General features: G+C 40.6%; 1 protein-coding gene across 1 annotated transcript in view; it reads left to right on the top strand.

Moving 5' to 3' along the window:
- The window catches only part of TTN (titin), a 329,209-nt gene that overhangs the window by 54,617 nt on the left and 252,280 nt on the right, over positions 1-22,312 (top strand). Inside the window, 6 exon segments of the mRNA XM_056861196.1 lie at positions 954-1,119; positions 3,587-3,818; positions 5,688-5,972; positions 6,089-6,214; positions 8,625-8,813; positions 14,302-14,358. Of these exon segments, the coding sequence (XP_056717174.1) occupies positions 954-1,119; positions 3,587-3,818; positions 5,688-5,972; positions 6,089-6,214; positions 8,625-8,813; positions 14,302-14,358 (1,055 nt within the window).

Genomic DNA, 22,312 nt, shown 5'->3' with positions numbered 1-22,312 from the left:
TGTAAAGTGACTGGGAGGTACTTAGTGATGTAAAGGTGGCCAGAACACACACCTCTTGTTAGAAAGTGGGCCTCCCCCAAGGATAGGGCGCCAATCTCCAGGTAGTAGCTGGAGATCTCCTGCTATTACAACTGATCTCCAGCCGATAGAGATCGGTTCACCTGGAGAAAATGGCTGCTTTGGCAATTGGACTCTATGGCATTGAAGTCCCTCCCCAAACCCTGCCCACCTCAGGCTCCACCCCAAAAACCTCCCACCGGTGGTGAAGAGGGACTTGGCAACCCTATCCAAGGATGGCTTCGCAATCGCAGTGGGAGTTTAATTATACAAGATAATAAGCTTGAAATGTTGCTCCAGGGGGGAAAGGAATGGCCTCTAATAGCTTAGGGGGGTCTGGAGACCTGCCACAGGAGTGGAATCAGTGACCCCCCGCCTTGTCTAGGTGGAAATTTTAGTGGAGAACCAACCCATAATATTTTTATAGTAAAAAAGCAGATTAATGTGTGTATGTTAAGTGCCGTCCAGTCAGTCCAATTTATGGCGGCCCTATGAATTAATTACCTCCAAAATGTGCTGTCATTAACAGCCTTGCTCAAGTCTTGCAAACTGAGGGCTGTGACTTCTTTTATAGAGTCAATCCATCTCATGCTGTCTTCCTCTTTTTTTGCTGCCTCCAACTTTTCCTAGCGTTATTGTCTTTTCCTGTGACTCTTGTCCTCATAATATGACCAAAGTATGATAGCCTCAGTTTAGTCATTTTAGCTTCTAGGGAGAGTTCAGGCTTGATGTGATCTAGAACCCACTTATTTGTCTTTTGGGCCATTTAATGAGGTTGGGGAAATAGGGCAATCAATGAAGGCAAGAATGAATCCTCCTAGAATCAGATACACTTTCTGCATTGTGCAAGGTCACTGCGTTTTCTTTCTGATTTGTTGTTTTTTCATACTTTTCAGATTGAAGGTTCAGCGGGAGAGATTTGTACATCGTCTTTTGATTACTTCCACCAAGATGTCTGACGCTGGGAAATACACGGTGGTGGCAGGAGGAAATATGTCCAGTGCCACTTTGATAGTGGAAGGTCGTGATGTCCGCATCAGAAGCCTCCAAAAAGATGTTCAGGTATAAACCCTGCTCAGGTTTCAGTAAGCAATACAGTAGATTTGTCGCTAGAAAGCAGGTTTTTAAAAATAAGATAAAAATCAACACCAATGTTTATGGGAAACCTTTTGAGTCCAACAAAGACTTTTCACGATATTCATGTGTCAAGCGAAAATAAAGGGAAATACTAACCTGTCGCAACATTTTGTTCAATGCTCCTTCTTCAGATCTCATAACAATATAAATTATGAGTTGTGAGCCTCACATTTTTCATTGTTGACAGTTTTTGCAAATAAGTACATCTGTATGCCAAAGAAGGTAAAGGACCCTGTGGTGGGGAACTGAATACACAGCATGAATGTTGCTGCCGGTTTTTGACACAGCAATTCTCTAATGAAGAAGACACACAGCTTTTTAAATTCATCAGTACCTTGTCTCTTCAGCAGTAGAAATTGCATAGAAAGCAATATTCTGGTTGTGTTCAGTGTTCTCTTCCTCATGTTCCTATCCCTCCTTTAGATAAGTTTAATATCTGTGCAATATTGTATATCAAACTAACTGCCCACACTGTCAACTTCTCATGGGAAGGGTGTTGCCATTAGGAGCTGAGAGTGCTGGCAGTTCTTGAGGGCAGCCCTCAGGGGAGAGCCATACATGCCATCACGTTGTATGTCCAGCTGGTCAACGGGAGGGAGGCCGAGGGTTTCCTGTTCGAGGTGCTGTAGGACCACCCCTGCTGTCTCTTTCAGCAGTCATGGCACTCATCTTCCCAACTGGTTAGCGTGAGCTATGGCTGGTCACCTAATTGGGGCCGAGTAGAAATTTTTTACCTCATCAACACTGAGGTCTGATAGTCCCCCAACCTCACCTACTTCATTGTAAAAGGAGGTTGGCAGGGACAGACGGATTAAGGTCTTACTGGTTTGGTTGTGTAATGAGGCTTCTTCAGACTAGAACCTCATGCCTAATGTTGTCCAGGAACTGGAACGGGATACCCCCCCACACACACACACCTCAGGGCTGCCATTATGCTCCTCACTGTCCCATAGGGTTCCCAGATGCCTGGTAATGGAAACAATAGAGTTTTTTGAGCAATGTGCTAGAGTGTCCCCGTCACTGATCGGGTAAACCGGGAAGTGATGTTATCACAGCGCACTGGGATAACTCCCCCAGCCCCACCATAACGAAGCTCCTGCTGGTGGTGAGTGGGCACCTAGCAACCCTACTGTCCCAACAGTAAATGTTTGGTAGGGAGAAGCCAGAACAGTACATACAACTGTTTAGAGACTTAAAGCAAGGATGCTTAGACAGAAGAGGCCTGGCACTTCTGTTTCCTTGGTAGTTTTGTTACCTGCACTGAGTTTGGGTGTCAGTTGAATAGTTATTCTGCTCATTGCAGAGCCTTGCTGTAATAAATAAAGTTGTAGCCCTTTTATTTTCCTGATGACTGTGTCAGCTCTCTTTATTCTGTGTCTGCCTCCAAGTTGCCCTTTAATCGAAACCACTAAATGTACACAAGGAAACCTTATAGCTCTTCTGAAAAAATGTTCAGGTTTTAACCAAAGAGATATTTTGAACACCATCTTCTCCCTGAAGTTTTAATATTACGTAGTTCTGCATTTCTATTTGAACACTGCACCCATAAGAAAAATATGAGTTGAGGCTAGAGTTGCCAACCTCCAAGTGGTGGCTGGAGATCTCCCGCTGTTACAACTGATCTCCAGGCAATAAAAACCAGTTCCCCTGGAGAAAATGGCTGTTTGGGCCATTGGACTCTATGACATTGAAGTCCATCCCCTCTCCAAACCCCACCTTCTTCAGACTCCAGCCCCAAAATTTCCAGATATTTTCCAACCCAGAGCTGGCAACCCTAGTTGCAGCAAATATGTGAAAATGTTAAATGGGTAAAGAAGTTATCATCCCTCCTTCTAACAATAAAGTGGCTAGCCCCTGTTATGATAACCAAAGCAGCAAAACCAGTCTACTCACCACAGACAACACATGGGTTTCCTTATTGGAGGACTCTCTAGTATGCAGGAAAAAATGATTGTGTAAAAAAAAAAGGAGGTTGTTGAAACAACAAATAACAGTGAGGACTGAGCATGCTCCAGAAACCTTTTTCTGTTAAAAAAGCAACCAAAACCAGAGGGAGTGTAGAGGTTTACCTGCTCAAGCACATGACAGCATATAGAATCCTGGATAGCTTGATTTGTCTGCGTATATATGTTTTGGGCACAAATTTTCTAATACCCAAAAAGTATACCCAAACTGGGAAATCAAGATACGACTACACAAATGTGGCTCCCTGTGATGTACTGTTCCCTTAAATCTTATCCTACTTTGGATATTACTTCCTATTTCCTGTTTGACACCCCGTTCAATGAAATAAAGCTTAGGCTACTGTGAATTTCTTTGGGGAAAGTTCTGAACTCAGAAGCCTACATGGCATTACATTCCCAGTTATAGTAGTTATTTTGTTGACTGATAGGTCATTGAGAGACAGCGAGCTGTGGTAGAGTTTGAGGTTAATGAAGAGGACATTGATGCTCGCTGGTATAAGGACGGGATTGAGATCAACTTCCAGATTGAGGAGAGATATCATTATGTGGTGGAAAGAAGAGTCCATCGGATGACCATCACTGAAACCACATACTCAGATGCTGGAGAATACACTTTCTTAGCAGGGAAAAACAGGAGCTCCATTACTCTCCGTGTGAATGGTACGTTGAGGCTTATCTTGCTTCGCATTGGATTTTAACTTGCAATTCACTGTTTCAAAAACTTAACACCATTAACATTATTAACCTCCTTATATTACTTTGGTTGCACTGACATACTCACTGACTCACTCATAAGGGTGTAGAAATGGTTAGGGTACTTCCTGATGACCTGGAGGCACATGTGTGATCCGAGATACCCCAGTTACATGAAGCATATGAAAACTGTGCTTTTGTATACTGCAAAGCAAGGAACTCATGTTATACCTAGGTGTTAAGGAATATCCTGCCTACTGAGAAGGCTGAAATGTTTCATGCCAATGGTCCGAGACTCATTGATTACTAGAAAGAACTGAGAGTAAGACTTTTAAAAGCTTCTGGGACAGGGTAAAAGCCGGAATGGGCCAGAATGGGCATTAAACAAATAATAGTTCCACAAAGAACAGTGGCATGGCTTTTACCCTGTCCCAAAGCTTCTTACTAGGAAGAGGTGCAAGAAGCACAGCCCTACACTATTACAAAACTGAAAATTGATATACACACAGTCAAGGTAGAATTCAGGGCAGACCTTGGAAGGTACTTGGTAGTATCTTCTGGTGTTGGCTTAGTTTCACAGGCAGTAATAGTAATGTTTAGAAATTTTACATTTTATTTTATGTTTTTAATTTTATTTTAATGGAAAGATGTGCTATTAAGTAGACTATGAAGTGGCTCAGCACATATTTCTAATTGTCATTTTGGGCTTGTGTCAGCACATTATACTAGTCTGGATTGTAGTAGCTCTATAGTGGTGTCCTCTCTTTGGCTGCTTTCTTGAGTTATAATTCCACTTTGGGTCATAGTCCAATACACTCTAATTACTAGCAACAACTGAAAATGGGATATTTTACTGTCAGAACTGGGAGAATGTTTTGGTGGCTAAAACAGCCTGGGGGGCAGTGGGAATAGGGTTGCCAGGTCCCTCTTTGCCACTAGTGGGAGATTTTGGGGTGGAGCCTAAGGAGGGCAAGGTTTGGAGAGGGGAGGGACTTCAATGCCATAGTCCAATGGCCAAAGCAACTGTTTTCTCCAGGTGAACTGATCTCTATCGGCTGGAGATCAGTTGTAATAGCAAGAGATCTTCTGCCACTACCTGGAGGTTGGCAACCCTAAGTGGGAAGCATTATTTGCACCATTGGAAGCCAGCACATGAACTGAATACTTGTATGTGCTGGCTCCCCACAGAGAAAATATCACACCTCCCCCCCCCCGTGACATTTGGGCTGTTTCAGCAACTGAAAACAGCACAGGGGAAAAGGAAGGGATTCCCCCTTCTCTCATGCAGCAGTCCTGAGTCGAATTGGGCCCTGCAGCGTGTTTACTCATGAGTTGCCATTAGTAACCTGCAGCTACAGTATAGCGGCGAATGCCCATGATGAACTTATGCAGTTTATAACATATAATTGCTTTTAACACCTGGGGCGGGGGGCGGTCAAACAGGCAATACTTCCCTGCGATTCACATTGTTTGTACATATGTGTGTATGTAGATTACGTCTCTGCATTTTGCCCGAGAACATCTATTGAGCTTTTGTTGCTGCATTACAGCCTGAAACTGTTTCTCTGAATACAGACTCAGTTCCCCTGCCCCTGCATTATACTGGCTGTAGATATTTAATTAATGGGAAATTTTTATTTAGTAAAGAAAGACAGAAGAACCCTGTAAGATAGGTGAGATAGTACAAAGTAGGGCTGATGCAGATATTCAGAAAAGTACATGAGGTATCACATGCTTGAGTGTTCCCATACTTCAAAATCTCCTTTCCTAAGAAAACTAGCATGTTAGTATTTTGCTAAAAAAAAATATTTAGATGGTTTTATCTGAAATTTACAGCTCCAGAACAACCCCAGATTTTAAAGGAGCTTCAAGATGTCACAGTGGAGTCCGGGAAACCTGCCCGCTTCTGTGCTGTAGTATCAGGCCTACCTCAGCCCAAAATTTCCTGGTACAAAGACGAACAGCCGCTTTCTCCAGGATTTAAGGTTAAGTTTCTTCACGACGCCCAGGAGTACACTTTGCTGCTGATCGAAACTTTCCCTGAAGACGCAGCCGTTTATACGATTGAAGCCAAGAATGACTATGGAGTGGCCACCTCTTCAGCGTCACTGTCGGTAGAAGGCAAGTTGATAATCTCTCCAGAGCATTCTAGAATTAGTGTTGTCAATATTTTGTGATATGCCCACTTCCACAGAATCTAATAATTGCTTTTTGGTCTTTTTTTCCCTCCCCTGTAGTCCCAGAAGTTGTTTCTCCTGATGTAGAAGCGCCTATTTACCCACCTACCATTATTACACCTCTCCGTGATGCTCTTACTTCTGAGGGGCAGCCTGCTTGCTTTCAGTGCAGAGCTACAGGGACAGGTTAGTTTATCGAAGTTGTATGAAGTTTTTGTACTCCTTGTTCAACGGTACATATCAGACGTCAGACAAGTACAGCTCCTGAAATCCAGCTTTCCCATAAACACCGACTGCCATTGTAGTGTCAGGAAGTGCTTCCTGTCAGATTCTTACTTATGGGGGCATATTCTGTTACCGTGGGCAATAAAACTGTTGCTACAGGGCATGTTTCATAGCATTTTGAAACAGAATCTGACAGGAAGTGTTTTCTGACACTACCCCGATCAGCAGATCAGGGACTTCTTCCTGCAGCGTGATAAAGGCAGTCAGCGGCTCCAATATTCTGCTTCCCTTTTTGATTCAAAATAGCATTGTTCAGTGCTTTCCTGAGTACCAACATGGTTCCGACATTTTTAAAAGGTGTCAGTACAATGACAGCACTTTGAATAATTTAGCATGATGTGGACAGGAGCGCTGTGTTGAAAAACGAACAAAGCCTGTGGGTGCTACAGACTGATACTACACTACCTTGAGAATGGTTATACTTAATTAGCCTGTCAGATTGCGTGTTGCTGAGATGCAGTTCTAACTTGTACTTTTGGGGCTTAAGCCTGTGTGAAGGTCTCAAGTGTATGTCAGTGTATAAAGGAGGAGCATATCTCTTTATGCTCCCCCTTATCATTTCTGAGAATAAACAGTGGTTCCCAAACCTTTTGGGCCACCGCCCCCTTGGTTCCACAAACTCAACCCCTGCGCCCCCTACCCTATCCAACAACACAGTTGAAGGGGCCTACCTCTAGCACCCCCTGCTGCCCTCTTGCCTCCTAGTGCCCCCCTAGGTAATCCCACTGCCCCACGGGGGGGGGTACTGCCCACTTTGGGAACCACTGCTCTAGAGCAGTGGTTCCCAAACTTTTCGGGGGCCCGCCCCCTTGGTTCCACAAACTCAACCCCAGCGTCCCCTACCCTATCCAACAACACAGTTGAAGGGGCCCACCTATAGCACCCTCCTGCTGTCCCCTTGCCTCATAGTACCCCCCTAGGTAATCCCACCACCCCCAGGGGGTGGTACTGCCCACTTTGGGAACCACTGCTCTAGAGACACAAAAGGATATATGCCATTAAAATCAGTGGAGGGAAGCCTGTTCACATTGGAACCCTGTGTTTTCAGAAGTGATTGCAACAGCTCTGGATCCACAGTCAGATCAAATTGGATGAGTACAGAGCATACTAATGTGAAGCTTTTTATTTTTATTTTTGTATTTAAATGTTTACAATTACAGCCATAAAAATAGAAAAGAGCAAGAGTCCAGTAGCACCTTATAGACTAACAAAATTCCTGACAGGATATGAGCTTTCATGAATCACAGCTCACTTCTTCAGACACCTCGTGAAAGCTTATACCCTGGATAATACTGTTGTGGCCTTTAAGGTGCTACTGGACTCAAGATAGGTTAGGCTGAGAGACTGGCCCAAGGTCACCCAGTGAGCTTCCATGATAGAGTGGGGATTCAAACCCTGGTCTTCCAGGATCCCTGGATACTACACAACATCAGTTCTAATGCTGAGTTGCACGCATGAATCTTTCCCTAATTTAAAAAAAAGTGGTGAATGGTGTTTCCATCAAGATTTTGATCATGGCCAAGATCTCTAAACCCTGTTAGAACCAGCCTCTGTTGTCTTCTGCCCTGACTATCTAAAGCCCCAGAATGGATGCATTATAGTTGAAAATTCCATATATCTTATAATTCTTCATTTTCCATGCTCACTGAAGTAGTGCTTTCCTAAAACTTTAGTTCAAATGGATGTAATGGAAGAAAGTGACAGTGCATATTCTTAGGTTCATTAGCTGCTACTCAATATTAGTTTGCTAACCCCCAAGTGGAGCCTGAAGTTCTCCCAGAATTACAACTGACTACAGAGATCAGTTCTCCTGGAGGAAATGGCAGCTTTAGAGTGCAGACTGTATGGTATTCCATAGATTCTAGGTGAAATCCTCACACAGAGTTGCCCCTTCACAAGCACCCCCCCCCAACTCTCCAGGAATTTTCTAGCCTGGAGTTGACAACCCTACCTTTAAGTACATGATACCCACCATGAGGTAACCATGCAAAATACCTTCTCTGTATTGAGTTTACTTGACTTTCAAAGTTTTTACCTCTCTTTCCTATGTCATTTCTTGCCATCCCTGCACTCCACTTAAATTTCAGCTACCATAAGGAGTGCTACAGAACATGGAAGTAACATGGGAAAGTCTGAGTAAAAGGGAATGGGAGAGAGTTCAAGATTTGCCAAATGTGGTCTATTTGGACCTGCGAATCAATCCCAAGTTCCAACTGCTTCATTGATTTGCTCACTAAGAGTGTGACATAGTGAAACTTACATGTATATTTCTTTTCTCTCTCTTTCATTTTGTTCATTTGCACTCGAGCAGACCTCAGAATAGCTTGGTATAGCAAAGACAAAGAGATTAAGCCATCCCGCTTCTTTAGGATGACTCAGTTTGAAGACACTTTCCAACTGGAGATAGCAGAAGCTTTCCCAGAGGATGAAGGAATTTACACCTTTGTTGCCAGTAATTCCGTAGGCCAAGTGTCAACTACAGCTGCCCTGAAGCTGGAAGGTACAGTGTGTTGTCTGAACAAAAACTGTGCAAAATCAGCATGGGTTTTTTCTATTAATATTAATTTTTAATGACATGTAATTGTCTGTCACGTCTGTGATTTTTAACCCAAAATAATCCATCCCATTGTCTGACGTCCACCATGTCCATTTCATCTCCACAGTATGAATTCAGCACCACATCATTTCACATTTCCCCGACTTTCTGTATTGTTCACCTTACCATTATGTTCCCGATAGAGATCAGCATGTGTCAGGAAGGATAAATATCCTTCTCTAAAGAGTTACCGAAGCATTTGGGTTGAAAGAAGGCACAGGCCAGGACCCAACGAATCATGCAACTAATTCTGCATGCCCAATAAGGGGGACTTGCTTATGTTTCTGTAACTGTAACACTCTTCCCCACCCCATGTTGCAAGCCAGAACTTCATTGTGGGGCACATACCTGGCTCCTGCTGAAACCTCCTGATCTCCTTTGCCTCTCTCCCTATGCCTAGTCGATAAAAGGTATCTGATGTGAAATAAGCACATTGCAGTTTTCCTCATCCCCATGAGCCTCAGCCAGTGAGAACAATTTGAGATGGGGTTATTTGAAACATGATGTAATAGTGCAATCCTACATAGAGCTCCAGCAGTCCTCTAGTTCCATTGGAATGAAAAGACTTGCGCAACTCTGCGTAGGATTGCATTATAAACATTCAAGCAGAGAGAGGAAGAAAAGACCTTAGAGTCATCCATGTTTCTGACATAATTCCTAGTTTTGCCTAAAGGGAGCTAATCGTTTTTTTTATGTTATGACATGGAGATCTGATCAAAGAAAAACTTCAAAAATCCCACTATGGCATACACAGCCACAAGGTCATGTCTAAGCTGACCAGGAAGCCTAATATATGCAACTACATAAAATAATTAGATGTTGTTAATATTAATCAAACTGCATTTACATATACAAGAGAAGAACATCTTACGTGGGCAGCCCAATCCTAAGGGGGAAGTAGTTAGTTGACGGCCGGGGACAGCTCAGCTTCCTGGCCCAAAAATAAAAAATAGACTTTTGACAAAACTCCGTTAAACTCCCCCATTGAGTTTAACAGGGCTATGCCAGCTATTTTGCAGGAAGCCCCCCCTGTATGACGGCCCGGGCACTTGTGCCAGAAAAACACTCCCGGGGAGGCTGCCACATTGCTCCCCAAAGTCGGTGTAAGTGGCCCTCGCCAGCATATGTGCCACTTTGGACACCGGAAGTGGCACGGTCACCGGCGCAGAGGTCATGCCGGCTCCTAGTTCATCTCAAACAAGAGGAATTTAACTCATGCTGTGCCAGTTCAAATTTGAATATTTGTCAAAGGGTTAACAAATGTCCAGATTTGAGGCATGAGCTTGAAAATTGCTCATTTAATCTGGTATCTAAGGTGTATCTGTATGCTTTATTTTCTATTCTTTTGACAGCCAAGCTTAAACATTGTCATGAGGGAAAGGAAGTGTGTCATACTGTAAAATGTAAGCTTTTGTTGTTTTAAAAAAAGAAATAGATGGAAGATAACAAGAGTACATTGACTGGTGTGTAGGGTAAGAAATTAAAAGTTGGCGTGCTTCTTTGCAGGGTTTAAGGTTGAAGAAGTTACCTCAGAAAGGCATGTTTCTTCCACTGTTTCCATTAAGAAGGAACCTGTTGGCCAAAGGCCCGTCTTTCTCCAGCTTTTGTCAAGCTGCACTGTATGCAGCGGGGAAACAGTCAGATTCCAAGCCAGGGTATCTGCCACGCCGAAACCAGAAATCCTCTGGTTTCATAACCAACAACTAATGTTGCCAACAAAAGACGTAGTTTTCCATTTTGATGAGTCTACAGGCACGGCCACATTGATAATAGTAGATGCTTTCTCAGAACATGCCGGGCAGTACTCTTGCAAAGCACGAAATAGTGCGGGAGATGCAACTTGTACAGCTACCCTTACAGTGACCGCTGAAGGTAAAGCCCCATTTTTGTTCCTAGGGAATTCAGTTTGTTGCATATACCACACTTTCTACACTGTGACTAATGATCTTCTTTTTCTCATTTCACACTTTTTTTTTAGAGTTAGCCATACCGTCACTAATTGTGGATAGTCCTAGCTGTAACCAAATAAACCACTCTTGTTTTCTTGTTCTTCCAAGTGTCACCTCATTTTGAAACTGCATCTTAGCTATATAGCTCAGGGGCTGCAGCTGTTTAGGCAGACTAAACAAAATGCATACTTCAAGCCAGTGAGTTGATTGATGGCAGTTGTAGCATTCTCTGAGGTTTGCTCTACTCGGTTTTCAAGGGGTGTGTGGGGGGTAAGGGGTCCCATTCCTGACAGGACATAAACATTCAGCGTTTCGCAAATGCTTTCAAATTGCCATGGACAACTACAGTGAAAAGAAGAGACAAACGCCAACCGTACATTACCAGCATGAGCACACTTCATTTTTCATCCATCCTTGTGGCTGAATTTTCTTTGTGTATTATGCTGCCTGCTGAGGCCACCCTTAATGAATGCACTGGGCATGCTAGGCTTTCAAAGGAAGGTGGCATATTTCATTCTTATCACCTATGACATATTATTTTTGTTTTTAACAGCCCATTAAAGTACATTAGGTATTAATCATATGTTTTGTTACTTGATTACACAGTGCAAGTCCTAGATAGGCAAAGTTCTGGGAAAGATGTAAGAGAGGCTGCCCAGGCAAAGTCAGAGAAGGAAACCCAAGTTTATGTAAAAGAGATTAAATCCGTGCAAGAGCCATCACAGAAAACGGTTGTGCAGGCCTTCGAAAACATTTCCGAAACTTCGACTGCAATTGAGAAAGAAGTAAAAACTCTCCATACTATGGCCATTTCACAGAAGTCAGCAAGTACCAAAATTTCTACAGCTTCTGTACAACTGTTGGGAGAGACAAGCCCGAAGATTCTTCTGAAGCTTCATGATCTCACCGTGAGATGCGGTGACACTGCCCAATTAATTTGTGCTTTGGAAAGTGAGAATTTTTCTACTGTCCTGTGGACCCATGAAGGGGAAACCGTACACGAATCGGAAAGAATTAAGCCATCGCAAAACGGAAGTGTCCTTTTCCTCACCATTTTTAATGTCCAACTTTTAGATCAAGGACTGTACAGCTGTCTTGTTCGTAACAACTTTGGAGAAGTAACAACAGCTGCTGTACTAACTGTAGAAGGTGGTTATCTGATTTTTAATGTTGTGCAACTTTCCTTCTCATCATCATTGCTTATGGCTTTAATGCTAGCATTTAATTTAGAGACATAATTTTCTGTCCCACTTTTTGGGCTCTATTCATTACACGACACGGGTAGTTTGTGTGACTTACTTGTAAAAGTAGGTTTCCTGCCACTTCCCAGCCCTTGAAGTGTTTGTTTTCAAAAGCAAGATATATTTAATTTGTAAATACTTGCTTTAAAATTATCCTTTTGGAGCAAAGGGAAAAATGCAGCAAGAACAACCTCATTTTTACAAAGATGGCTGTTCTATTATCTGTCATTTAGGGGAATCTTATTTTCTTTAAAATAGCTTAATCTAATCCTTACCCTAGGTTAGATTATACATAGCCTTATGTGGATAGTAACAGTGCAATCATAAAAATACTTTCCTGGGAGTAAGATGCTGAGTGCCATAAACACAGTGTTTCTTTTAGAATGTGATAATACACACCTTCAGTCTCTGGGGTGAACACTTTTTTAAATGTTAATGAGCATCAGAACCACAATTTCCTACCCTGTTTCATCTTTTTATAGACCACACCATTTTGGTATGCTTAGCACAAGGAAATTGCTATCTTTCGATTGCTTTGCCATGCCATTCATCTCTGAATCCTATGACTACGCAACAAATTTTGTTCCATGCCTCTTTTGTAGGCTCTCCATTCTCCTCTACATACACTTAGCCCCTTAAAACAATGGCAGGTGTCTGGACCTATGAAATTTTCTTGAGTCTGAACATGAATTCGCTTTTCTCCTGAAGACCATGAGAATTCTTTTCATTTTCATCCCGCTACTTGCCATTCAGTATTATCATTGTTATAACAATGATTTCATTGTTTTCGTGGAAGGCAGAGAAGTAGCTGCTGGATTAGATTCAGAAGAACAGGAGTATCAACTCGAAACCAAAACAGGACCATGGAAATCTGTCATTGCCCCATTTATCTTGCTTTTACAAGCTGGTGGAAATCCTGCCCATTCTACACATCTATGGAAAGCATTGCCTCTGCTGCTGTCTTCTATGCTGTGAGGAAGAAACTTTGACTTTAAACAGAAGAATTGCTTGTATTTTTTTTTTTTATCGTGGATCAATTCTGTTGTACAATTTCCTTGGGCATACCATTATTGACATAGATGTCAATGGCATGAATCCCATGAATCTAATTGAAAACTGCATTTAGCCCAGCATGAATAGAGCCCTTAAAGGTGAAACGGAATAGTAAAAAAAGTATTATTCTTTTTTTTTTTTGCACTAACATGCTGAACATTATTTTTACCATACTAATGGCTTTCTATATTTTTTAAAATCAATTATATTTAATTGCTGCCAAACATCTAATCTTATCCTAACTTTATTCTTACCTAGCTAAAGAAGCGCAAGCCAGAACAATAACAAAAATTACCCTTGAATCAGATACTAAAAGCATTAAAACTATCAAAGAGTCTCAGATTAGAACAGCTTACAAATACAAACAAGAGTCTTCCACGGAAACATCCAGCATGACAATTTCGGCGGTTGAAAAACCACAATATGTTCAGAAGCAAAGAATCAGAGACTACTACCCTGACGTTGTGCCATGCGAAGACTTCGCCGAAACTGGTGCCACCATACCAGCCTTCCTTGAAACTCTGCTCCCAGAGACCTTTGTTAAACAAGGAGACGATGTTTCACTTTTTTGTGTAATCAAGGGTGTACCTACACCTTGTGTCATCTGGCTATATAATCAGCTAATAGTTGAGGAATCGGCATTATGCTACTTAAGGCACGATGGTCCGCTGTGCAGTTTAAAATTACTGAAAGTTAATGAGAATCAGAGGGGTATATACAAGTGCAGAATAGTTAATTCTGCGGGACAAGCCGAGTGCAGCACACATCTGAGAGTGACAGGTTGGCAACTGCATGTTCATTCCATATACAACTTCCTCTTGCATACCATCAATTTGTATTGAAATCCGTTTGAGCCACAGTTCGGGATAGACTGTGGATTGCTGAATATTTCCCCCACGGTGTTCAAGGCATGTGAAAGGCATGTTGAATTATTGAAAGAGAAGCCCCTTTAAAAATGCTCTGGAAAACTAGACAATATTTTTAGCATCCTCTCACTATTTCCTTTAGACTTATCAGGCATTTCCTGGCATGTATATGTATGTATGTTTGTGTGATTTTTTTCTATCAGTGCATCGTAAACTAAAACTTTCTTCTTCCATAGTATCAAACTTTTCTCTCCGTTAATTGTCACTGTATTTTTATTTACAGCTCTGGAAAAAGTTCTTCAGGACAAGATAGAGCAGCAGATTGAAATGGAAGTGAAAGGTACAGTCACAACTGAGTGTTATACTGAAGTAAAGATGAAGCATACAGAAAACAGTGATGGTTATGAGAAGCTTATCTGTATGACAAAGAAAGCAAAACATACTCTAAGGCATATTTGAATATGCTGCATGTTTTGTTTTAATATGCAAAGGATAACTTGCATTACAAAAGAATACAAGTTTTAAAAGTTCCATTTAAAACTTCCCTTTTATAGATTTGCCATCATACTTTATCTTTCCTTTTAAACTTGGCAGCTGATTACAAAAGCTTTTACTTCTGATACCTTCTTCTAGTGCATGGGATATTTGAAAACTGAGTTTCTTTAAATGGTTTCAAAACACATTAGTATGCTAACATTCAGCTGGTCAACACACTTTAGATGACCTATGTTTACAAAATAATATAATGCAAGTTGGGAAAGTGATGTATTTCCATTGTGCCCTCCCATTTCACCAACAGAACATTAATTCTCCATGGTAAATTTTCTTACACTGGCTTGCAGATAGCATAGTTGGTCCATGTTGCTTGCTTTATTTTTTTATTTTTATTTTTTTGCATAACATTGTGAAGCTAGCAGCTGTATTAGTTCGAATAAACGCCTTCTCATTTTATTTTAGCAAATTATTTACAGTTTACATTTTTCATACCTTTGAAAAACATCTTTTCAATTGTTTGACCATTTTAACTCACAGTCAAAGGGATCAGAAAGGGCGTTTATTCTACTGTCTGCAAGTCAGGTAAGATCACCCCTTCCCCATTCTTTGCAACAAAATATGCAAAAAAAATAAGTTTTTTTGGGCAGCAAAACATGCACTCACAGGAACATGTCATTTTGAGATTCATTTTTGCTTGTTGATGAAGAAATTTCCACAGTTGGAAGAAAGAACAGACAACGAACGATTTTCGTGTCAGAATCTTTAAAACAGAGCAAGGCGTTGCGTTTATTCGAACAAATATGGTGAGTGAATTTTTTTATGGATTTGTGATGAATCTGTTGCATGCACATTATTTAATTTCATTTATAGTTATTTCATTTCTTTTCATTATTTTCCAAATATATGACAGAAAGAGTGGAGTATGCTGTAATGTGATGGTATTCTTTTTACAGAACTGTTCTTCGATGAGGAGGCCGAATACAGAAAAAAGCTAGTTGGTGTCCAAGACGTTTTCTCTGATTCCAAAGACCTTCGGAACCAACAATCTCTGTATAAACAAAAATGTGCAAGTAGAACGTCACCCTTTCATTCATGGCCTGAGAAACTGAAACCTTCTTTCACACAAAAATTGAAGTACAGATCTGTTACGGTGGGAGAACCAGTAATTTTCCATTGCAAATTAATTGCCTGCCCATTACCCCAAATAACATGGTTTCATAACAACAGGCACATTCCCAAAAGTCTCCGAAGAATAATAAAGACCGAGAGCTGCATGGATGTGCACAGCTCTAGTCTAGAGGTTAAAGAAGTTCAGGAAAGGGATGCAGGGAGCTATAAGATTTTTGCTATTAATAGTGAGGGTTCAGCTGAGTCCACAGCATCGTTGTTAGTAGTACATGGTGAGGAACAAAATGCCAAATATTTAGAGTTTCTGAGAAAATCAGAGCGAACCCGTGAACATATAGAGTGTCAGGTGCAGAAGAGGAGAGGTGACAGACTAAAAGTTGATTTGAAATGTATTGGCTCTCCATTTGATAAGAGGCAGGAAACTGAGAAAGTGTTGACAGCTTTGTCCTTTTCCAAGGGGAGGGTGAGGACCATAAGCTTTGAAAATATCCCCTCCCTAAAAAGAGAACTGGTGTATGATAAGAAGCAGGTGACAGACAAACATTCAGCTAGAGGAAGAAACGCAGAGGAGGATTTACTTGATGAGGAGATAAAACTGAAGTTACAGCGCCTTCGTGCCGCAAAAATGGCGATGTTGGAGAAGAAGAAAATGTGTCTGTCACAGGAATCGGTAGACTTACAGCTTGCATCTGTGAGAACTGTTGAATTTAGGGGTAGCAAAGGCCTGTCAGTTCATCCAGCCTCTCAGGTACAGACAAGGAGATCTGATTTCCAAACAATAGAGCAAATTAATGAAAATGTCACGATGCCTGCAATGCCAGGCAGTGAGGAAATATTCACAGGAAGTTCTAATAGAAGGTTTGGGACTGAGTTAAGTGAATACCATGTTGAAAGGGAACAAATCTTGAGGCGGTCTGAACCTTCTCAAATTCCCCGAGAATTCGTTGATAGAAGCACCGAGAATGACAAAGGAGCAGCATTTAAAGGGACAATTAAAAAACAGGTTTCAGAACAAGTTCCACTGATGATGGAAAAAACAGGGTGGATGGACTATACTTACACCCAAGGAAAGTCATTAGGAACAAGAATGGAAAATGAAGTACAGGAACATCTTGAAGACTTCAGGACAACCAAAACCGTTAAGAAAAACCCCTCCCCATTGGTCTATGTACTTATGACCGATGACATAAATGAAGCAAGAAAACCTGAGATGGTGATGTCTGATACAATCACATTTAACATTAATGAACCTATGACTGTTTTGGAGAGTAAGGAAATGAGCAGAGGTTTGGAAACCCCAACAACGGTAAATAAATACTCTGTTGAAACAGAAGAGGAAATATTGAATAATATCACTGAATTCAAACCTGAGATAAAGAAAACCCCTCTCCAATTGGAGAGGCCTGTTCTAAAAAACAAGGTGCCATGCCCTCCTTTATTTGTTAATGAAATTGAATCTCAAGAAGTAAATGAAGAGGATAGTTGTATTTTTCATTGTCATTTCAAAGGTTATCCATACCCTACAGTCACATGGTATAACAATAACAAATCTTTACCACACAACCAAGAATGCACTATTAATACCAGTGAAGATCATTCCACTCTGACATTCTCCACAGTTGCCCGTGCTCAGGAGGGGTCTATTGTATGTGTGATTGTTAATCAACATGGAACTGCTACAACTACAGGTGAGCTAAAAGTAAAAATAAAAGAGGAACTTGACTCAGAACCAATCAATACATGTAAAGTTGAGTTATTACCAGAGTATACAGAAGAGGAAGAAGAACTCAGTTTAGCTTTTGAAAATGTGAAAGAAGACAAAGCAGTTTTAATCATGGACAGTAGATCCACTCTTCTGCTTCCACCAGTTAACTGGCCTAGGCCTAGCATATTAAATCCAGACTTGCTTTCACTTCCAGTGGAAATCAAAATAACTGCTCCAACTCCAACTCCAGAACAACAAGAAGAATGTAAAGTGATTCAACCTGTTGAGTTCATACCTGAAGAACCTACTGAAGAACCTTCTTCTCCAGGAGTAAAACATAAATTTAAATTTTCATTTGATGTGGTTTGTAAGCTTCCCAAAATCATAAAAGAAATTCAGCAGCATATTAGGTGTCATGAAGGGGATTCAGTTGTACTTGAATGCTTAATATCTGGTGAACCTCTTCCAGTTGTTACATGGCTTCAGAATGACAGAGTCTTGGTTCCTACTGAACATTTTTCCTCTGAAGAGAGAGATGGTATTTATAGGTTGAGTATTGGCAAGGTTTCCATTTCTGATGCTGGCACATACAAATGTGTTGCTGAAAACAAAGCTGGTATAGCTGAAACAGTTTGTGATCTTTCAGTAGACCCAATTGTGAAAATAGAACAAACTGATCTGAAGAGCTCCCAATCTCGGGTAGAAGTGCTTCAGGAAAACATTGCAAAAGAACATCTGGACAGTTATACTGAATCTTCAGTAAGGCAAATGGAAAGCAATTTTAATGACAAAGATGATTATGTAAGCCAGCAGTTCTGCAGTGTTAGCAAACTGCAGATCATAGAAGAAGCAACATGTATACCATCTAAAAAAATGGAATCCCAATTACCTAGTTATCTAGATGATATCATGAAGTCCCTACTTGCTGATGAAAGTGAAAGCACAGATTTCCAGGACAAAAAAGAAGTGAATAAAGAAATGGAGAAAAAAGTAGAAGAAGAACAAAAAGAAACCATTACTTCAGGAATTTTATGTGCTGCTTCACTTGCTGATGACTTAAGAGACCCATATATTGAGCAAGTGAAAAGGCCTTTTGATTATGGAGAAATACCAACTAGCCAACCTGAAATGGTTGTAAAGAGTCATTCAGAAAAATATAAGTCTGTTACTAGAGAGGAAGACAAATGGGAAAGTCATGATTTAGATTATGAAGTAAAGAGTGTAAAAGATAAAGTTGCTCTCTTTGAGAATGAGCAAAAGATTAATAAACACCATCGTTTTACTGAGTTGAGTTCTGTAATGAATGCAAGTGAAAGAAGCATATCTTCTGGTAAGGAAATATCTGTGGGATCTAAGGATCAGGAGTTCATGCCAGAAAATACGGAACCAGGTTTGGAACATGATCAATGCGTGTCATCTCAAAATACATCACATGAGGAAATGCTTTCAAGAGACATCATAGAAACACCGTTCAAGGAAGTAAAAGAGCAAATTCATGTTTTTGAGCAGGAGCTATTTGCAGAAGAATCTGTTGATTACAGTTTTTCTAGTCCTGAATCAAAAGTATTGCAAGGAGACCGTGATATCCATGAGAAGGATCAATGCACTATTAATATATTAAGCAAGAATTCTCAAGGTGTAGGGACCCTAGGAGAGACAAGTGTGTTATATGTACAGAGCATGAGTGATGAATTCCAAAGTGAGTCTAAGCTAGAACAATTTACCTTTGGGGAGATAAACAAAGACAACCTGGAGGAAACAATCTGTGAGCAGCAAGAAATGTCCACAGTAGAAAAAGAGCAAGCTTTCAGAAGCTCTGATTCTGAAAACAAAGATATTTTGATCCTTGAGGGGAAAATCACTAGCTTTGGTGAGGAAGAAAAGAGTTCTCAAGATGTGTTGGCCCTAGAAGAGACAAGTATGTTATATGCACAGTGCATGGGTGATGAATTCCAAAGTGAGTATAAGCTAGAACAAGTTGGCTTTGGGGAGATAAACAAAGAAAACCTGGAGGAAACAATCTGTGAGCAGCAAGAAATGCCCACAGTAGAAAAAGAGCAAGCATTCAGAAGCTCTGATTCTGAAAACAAAGATATTTTGATCCTTGAGGGGGAAATCACTAGCTTTGGTAAAGAAGAAAAGAATGAAATTTATTGTAATGAAGAGTTGATAGGAAAAATAAAAGCAAATACCCCTGAAATTGTATTTGATTTAAAACAATTTTTTCCTGTTGGTGATGCTGTGGATAAGAACATTCAAGATCCAGTTGAAGGTCAGCAGCCCACAGATCTCTGTGCAATTTCTGATATCTTACTGGGTGAGAAGCAAGCTGATTCAAATACAGAACATTCTGGTAAAGATCAAAGCAGACATGAATCAGAGGAAATATATATCAAAGAGCAACATTTTGTTTCTGAAATCATAGAAGCTGATACAAGCAAGATAACAGAAGGAGTACAAATCACATCAGCTCTAGGAAGAAATACATATTCTATTCAAGATATTTATGATGAGAATGAACTTATAAAGGAAGTAAATCATGGCCAAGAAAATACAGTGTGCCCAGGGGAGAAAGAATTTGATTTTCAACAAGTTTCCTTAGATACTGAAACTGTGATTGATAAACAGGAGGAAATCATTGGCAAAGATTTTTCAGGGTTTGAAGGAACAGATTCCAGTATAGACAAAACAAAAGGAATTGCAGAGATAGACATATCACTTGTAGCAGAAGAGGTATACTATAATCAAGACATTTGCAAAGAGAGGGAACCAGTCGGGGAAACCATATCTGATGTAAAACAACCACCCACACATATAGGCAATGATAATCAAAACCAGAAAGATATAACTGTCATTGATTTATATTCTGATTCTGACAGAGTGGAAACAGATGCAGACAAGACAACAGAAATTACACAGAAAACCCCATTGTTTTTAGAACAAGAAATAGTTTCCAGTAAGACATTACCACAAAACAGTGAACCAGTGAAGGCAGAATATAATATTGAGGAACAAGAAGAAGAGGTTTTGTTAAAACAAGCTAATTGTATTGTCGAAAATATAATTCAGGAGCAAATTAGTCTTCACCAAGAACAAATGCGAATAAAGGAGCAATATTCTACTTCTGTTTCCTCAGATCTAGAAATTAGTGGTGAAAAACATGGTACAAGGGAATATTCAGTTTCTGAAGCCATAGAAACTGACATCACAGAGAAAGCACAGAAAGACATTTCGTTTGTGGAAGAAAAAGTACGTTCTGATCAAGACATTTCCGAAGTTACAGAATCTATGAAGGAAGAAAGTAGACAGCAACAGTTTTCATCATTACCGCAAGAAAACAACATTTTTGAATCTCACTTGGGTGTAGAGAATAATAATCAGCCACAAGAGGCAGCACAGCCAGAGGAAATATATTTCAAACATATATATCCTACTTCTGAAGGGATTCAGGTAGATACACAGAATATTACAGAAATTGCACAAAATAAGACAGAAATTTTTACTCAAGAAGATGCACTCTCTTTGGTAACCAAGCTGGAAAAAGAATGTGTAGAGGAATATGCATCCCCAGAAAGTCAGGAAATTAATTTTAAATTAGCTTTTCTGAATATAGACAACCGAGAGCAAGAACACAAGACACAGGAGGATGTGTCTCTGAAATCTCTATATTTTGCTTCTGAAGGAATGGAAGGCTTTCAAGGACAGCAACAGACTACCACTCAAGAGATTTCTAATGACAGTGAAGTCCTAAATATAACATGTGGCCCCAAAGAAGGGACTCTATCCCAAGAAAAAGAAGCACAAGAACAGATATTTGATCTAAAAGCACAGGCTGCTTTTTTATCACAAGAGTTGTTGTTGAAAGAGTCTGAAACAGCGCAAAAGGAAGACGTGTATTCCTTTAACCTGAAGTCTCTTTTTGAGAAGGGGGGTACAGAAACAGAGAGTTTCATAAAACTCTTACGGGATGCACATGCATTGGAAGAAGGAACTTCTCTTATTGAAGAACTTCGCCGGAGCTATAAACTTAGAGTGGAAGGAAGGGATTCCCCGGAACAAAAGTTCCAAGCCGAAGCAGAGCTGTCAGTAACCGAGATGCTAAAGAAGGCCTTAGAAAGTGCCTGCCTTCTCTCTGAAGAAGAGCCGGTTTCAAATGAGCGTGAGGAACATGAGAGAAAGATGTCTGAAGAGGAAATACTTAAGATGCCAGATGAAGCCTTTATATGGGGACAGACAGAACCTGCCCCTATCAGTCAGTATTTTCAAAACTTGGTGAAAGAAATGGGTATGCTTGGGAATACTCCAGAAAGTTTGGTTCCAGAAACTGATAATTTCATATCTGATTTGAAAAAAGCCGCACAAGAAAATGTCTATCCTGGTGAGCACGAGGTAAAAGAAAAAGCAGATCTCATTGAGCACATGTTTATTAAAGAAAAGAGGAGCTCTTCCACTGAGGGAAGAAGCACCAGCAGCTCTGTATATACCCAAATAACACGTGAGGAGCAACAGTCTACTTCTCAGGGTCCATCAGACAAGGAACTCTCCTTTGCACAGTACCTTGTTGCTTTAAAAAATGAATCACCTGCATGCCAGGAAGGACAAACTGAACACTTAAACAGTCTTACAGAACAAGAGCATGGTGCACAACCTCAGACTAATGAAGAGAAACAACATGAGGCTACAAAATTTGTAAATCCTTCTCTAGGAAACCTAACTGTAGGAGCTATGGCAGAACCCATTGTTCAGACTCAAGAGCTGCCTGTTCCTCCTGATGAAGCAGATTTTTCTCTTACAAAGTATTTGCTTGTAGCTGGAGAACAGGAGACTCCAGATGTCAAAGAGTCTAAGAGTCTGATTCGGGAGGGTTCTATAACTTCCTTGGAAGTAGAAGATGTAACATTTAGCACTGTTTATGATTATTACAACCAACAGCAAGAACTGACCCGCCCTTTTTCACCTGAGTCAG

Source organism: Euleptes europaea, chromosome 15 (assembly GCF_029931775.1).
Source record: "Euleptes europaea isolate rEulEur1 chromosome 15, rEulEur1.hap1, whole genome shotgun sequence".
In the NCBI taxonomy this organism is placed as follows: Eukaryota; Metazoa; Chordata; class Lepidosauria; order Squamata; family Sphaerodactylidae; genus Euleptes; species Euleptes europaea.
Note: the sequence above shows the minus strand (reverse complement) of the source record. Positions and strands in the feature narration are given on the sequence as shown.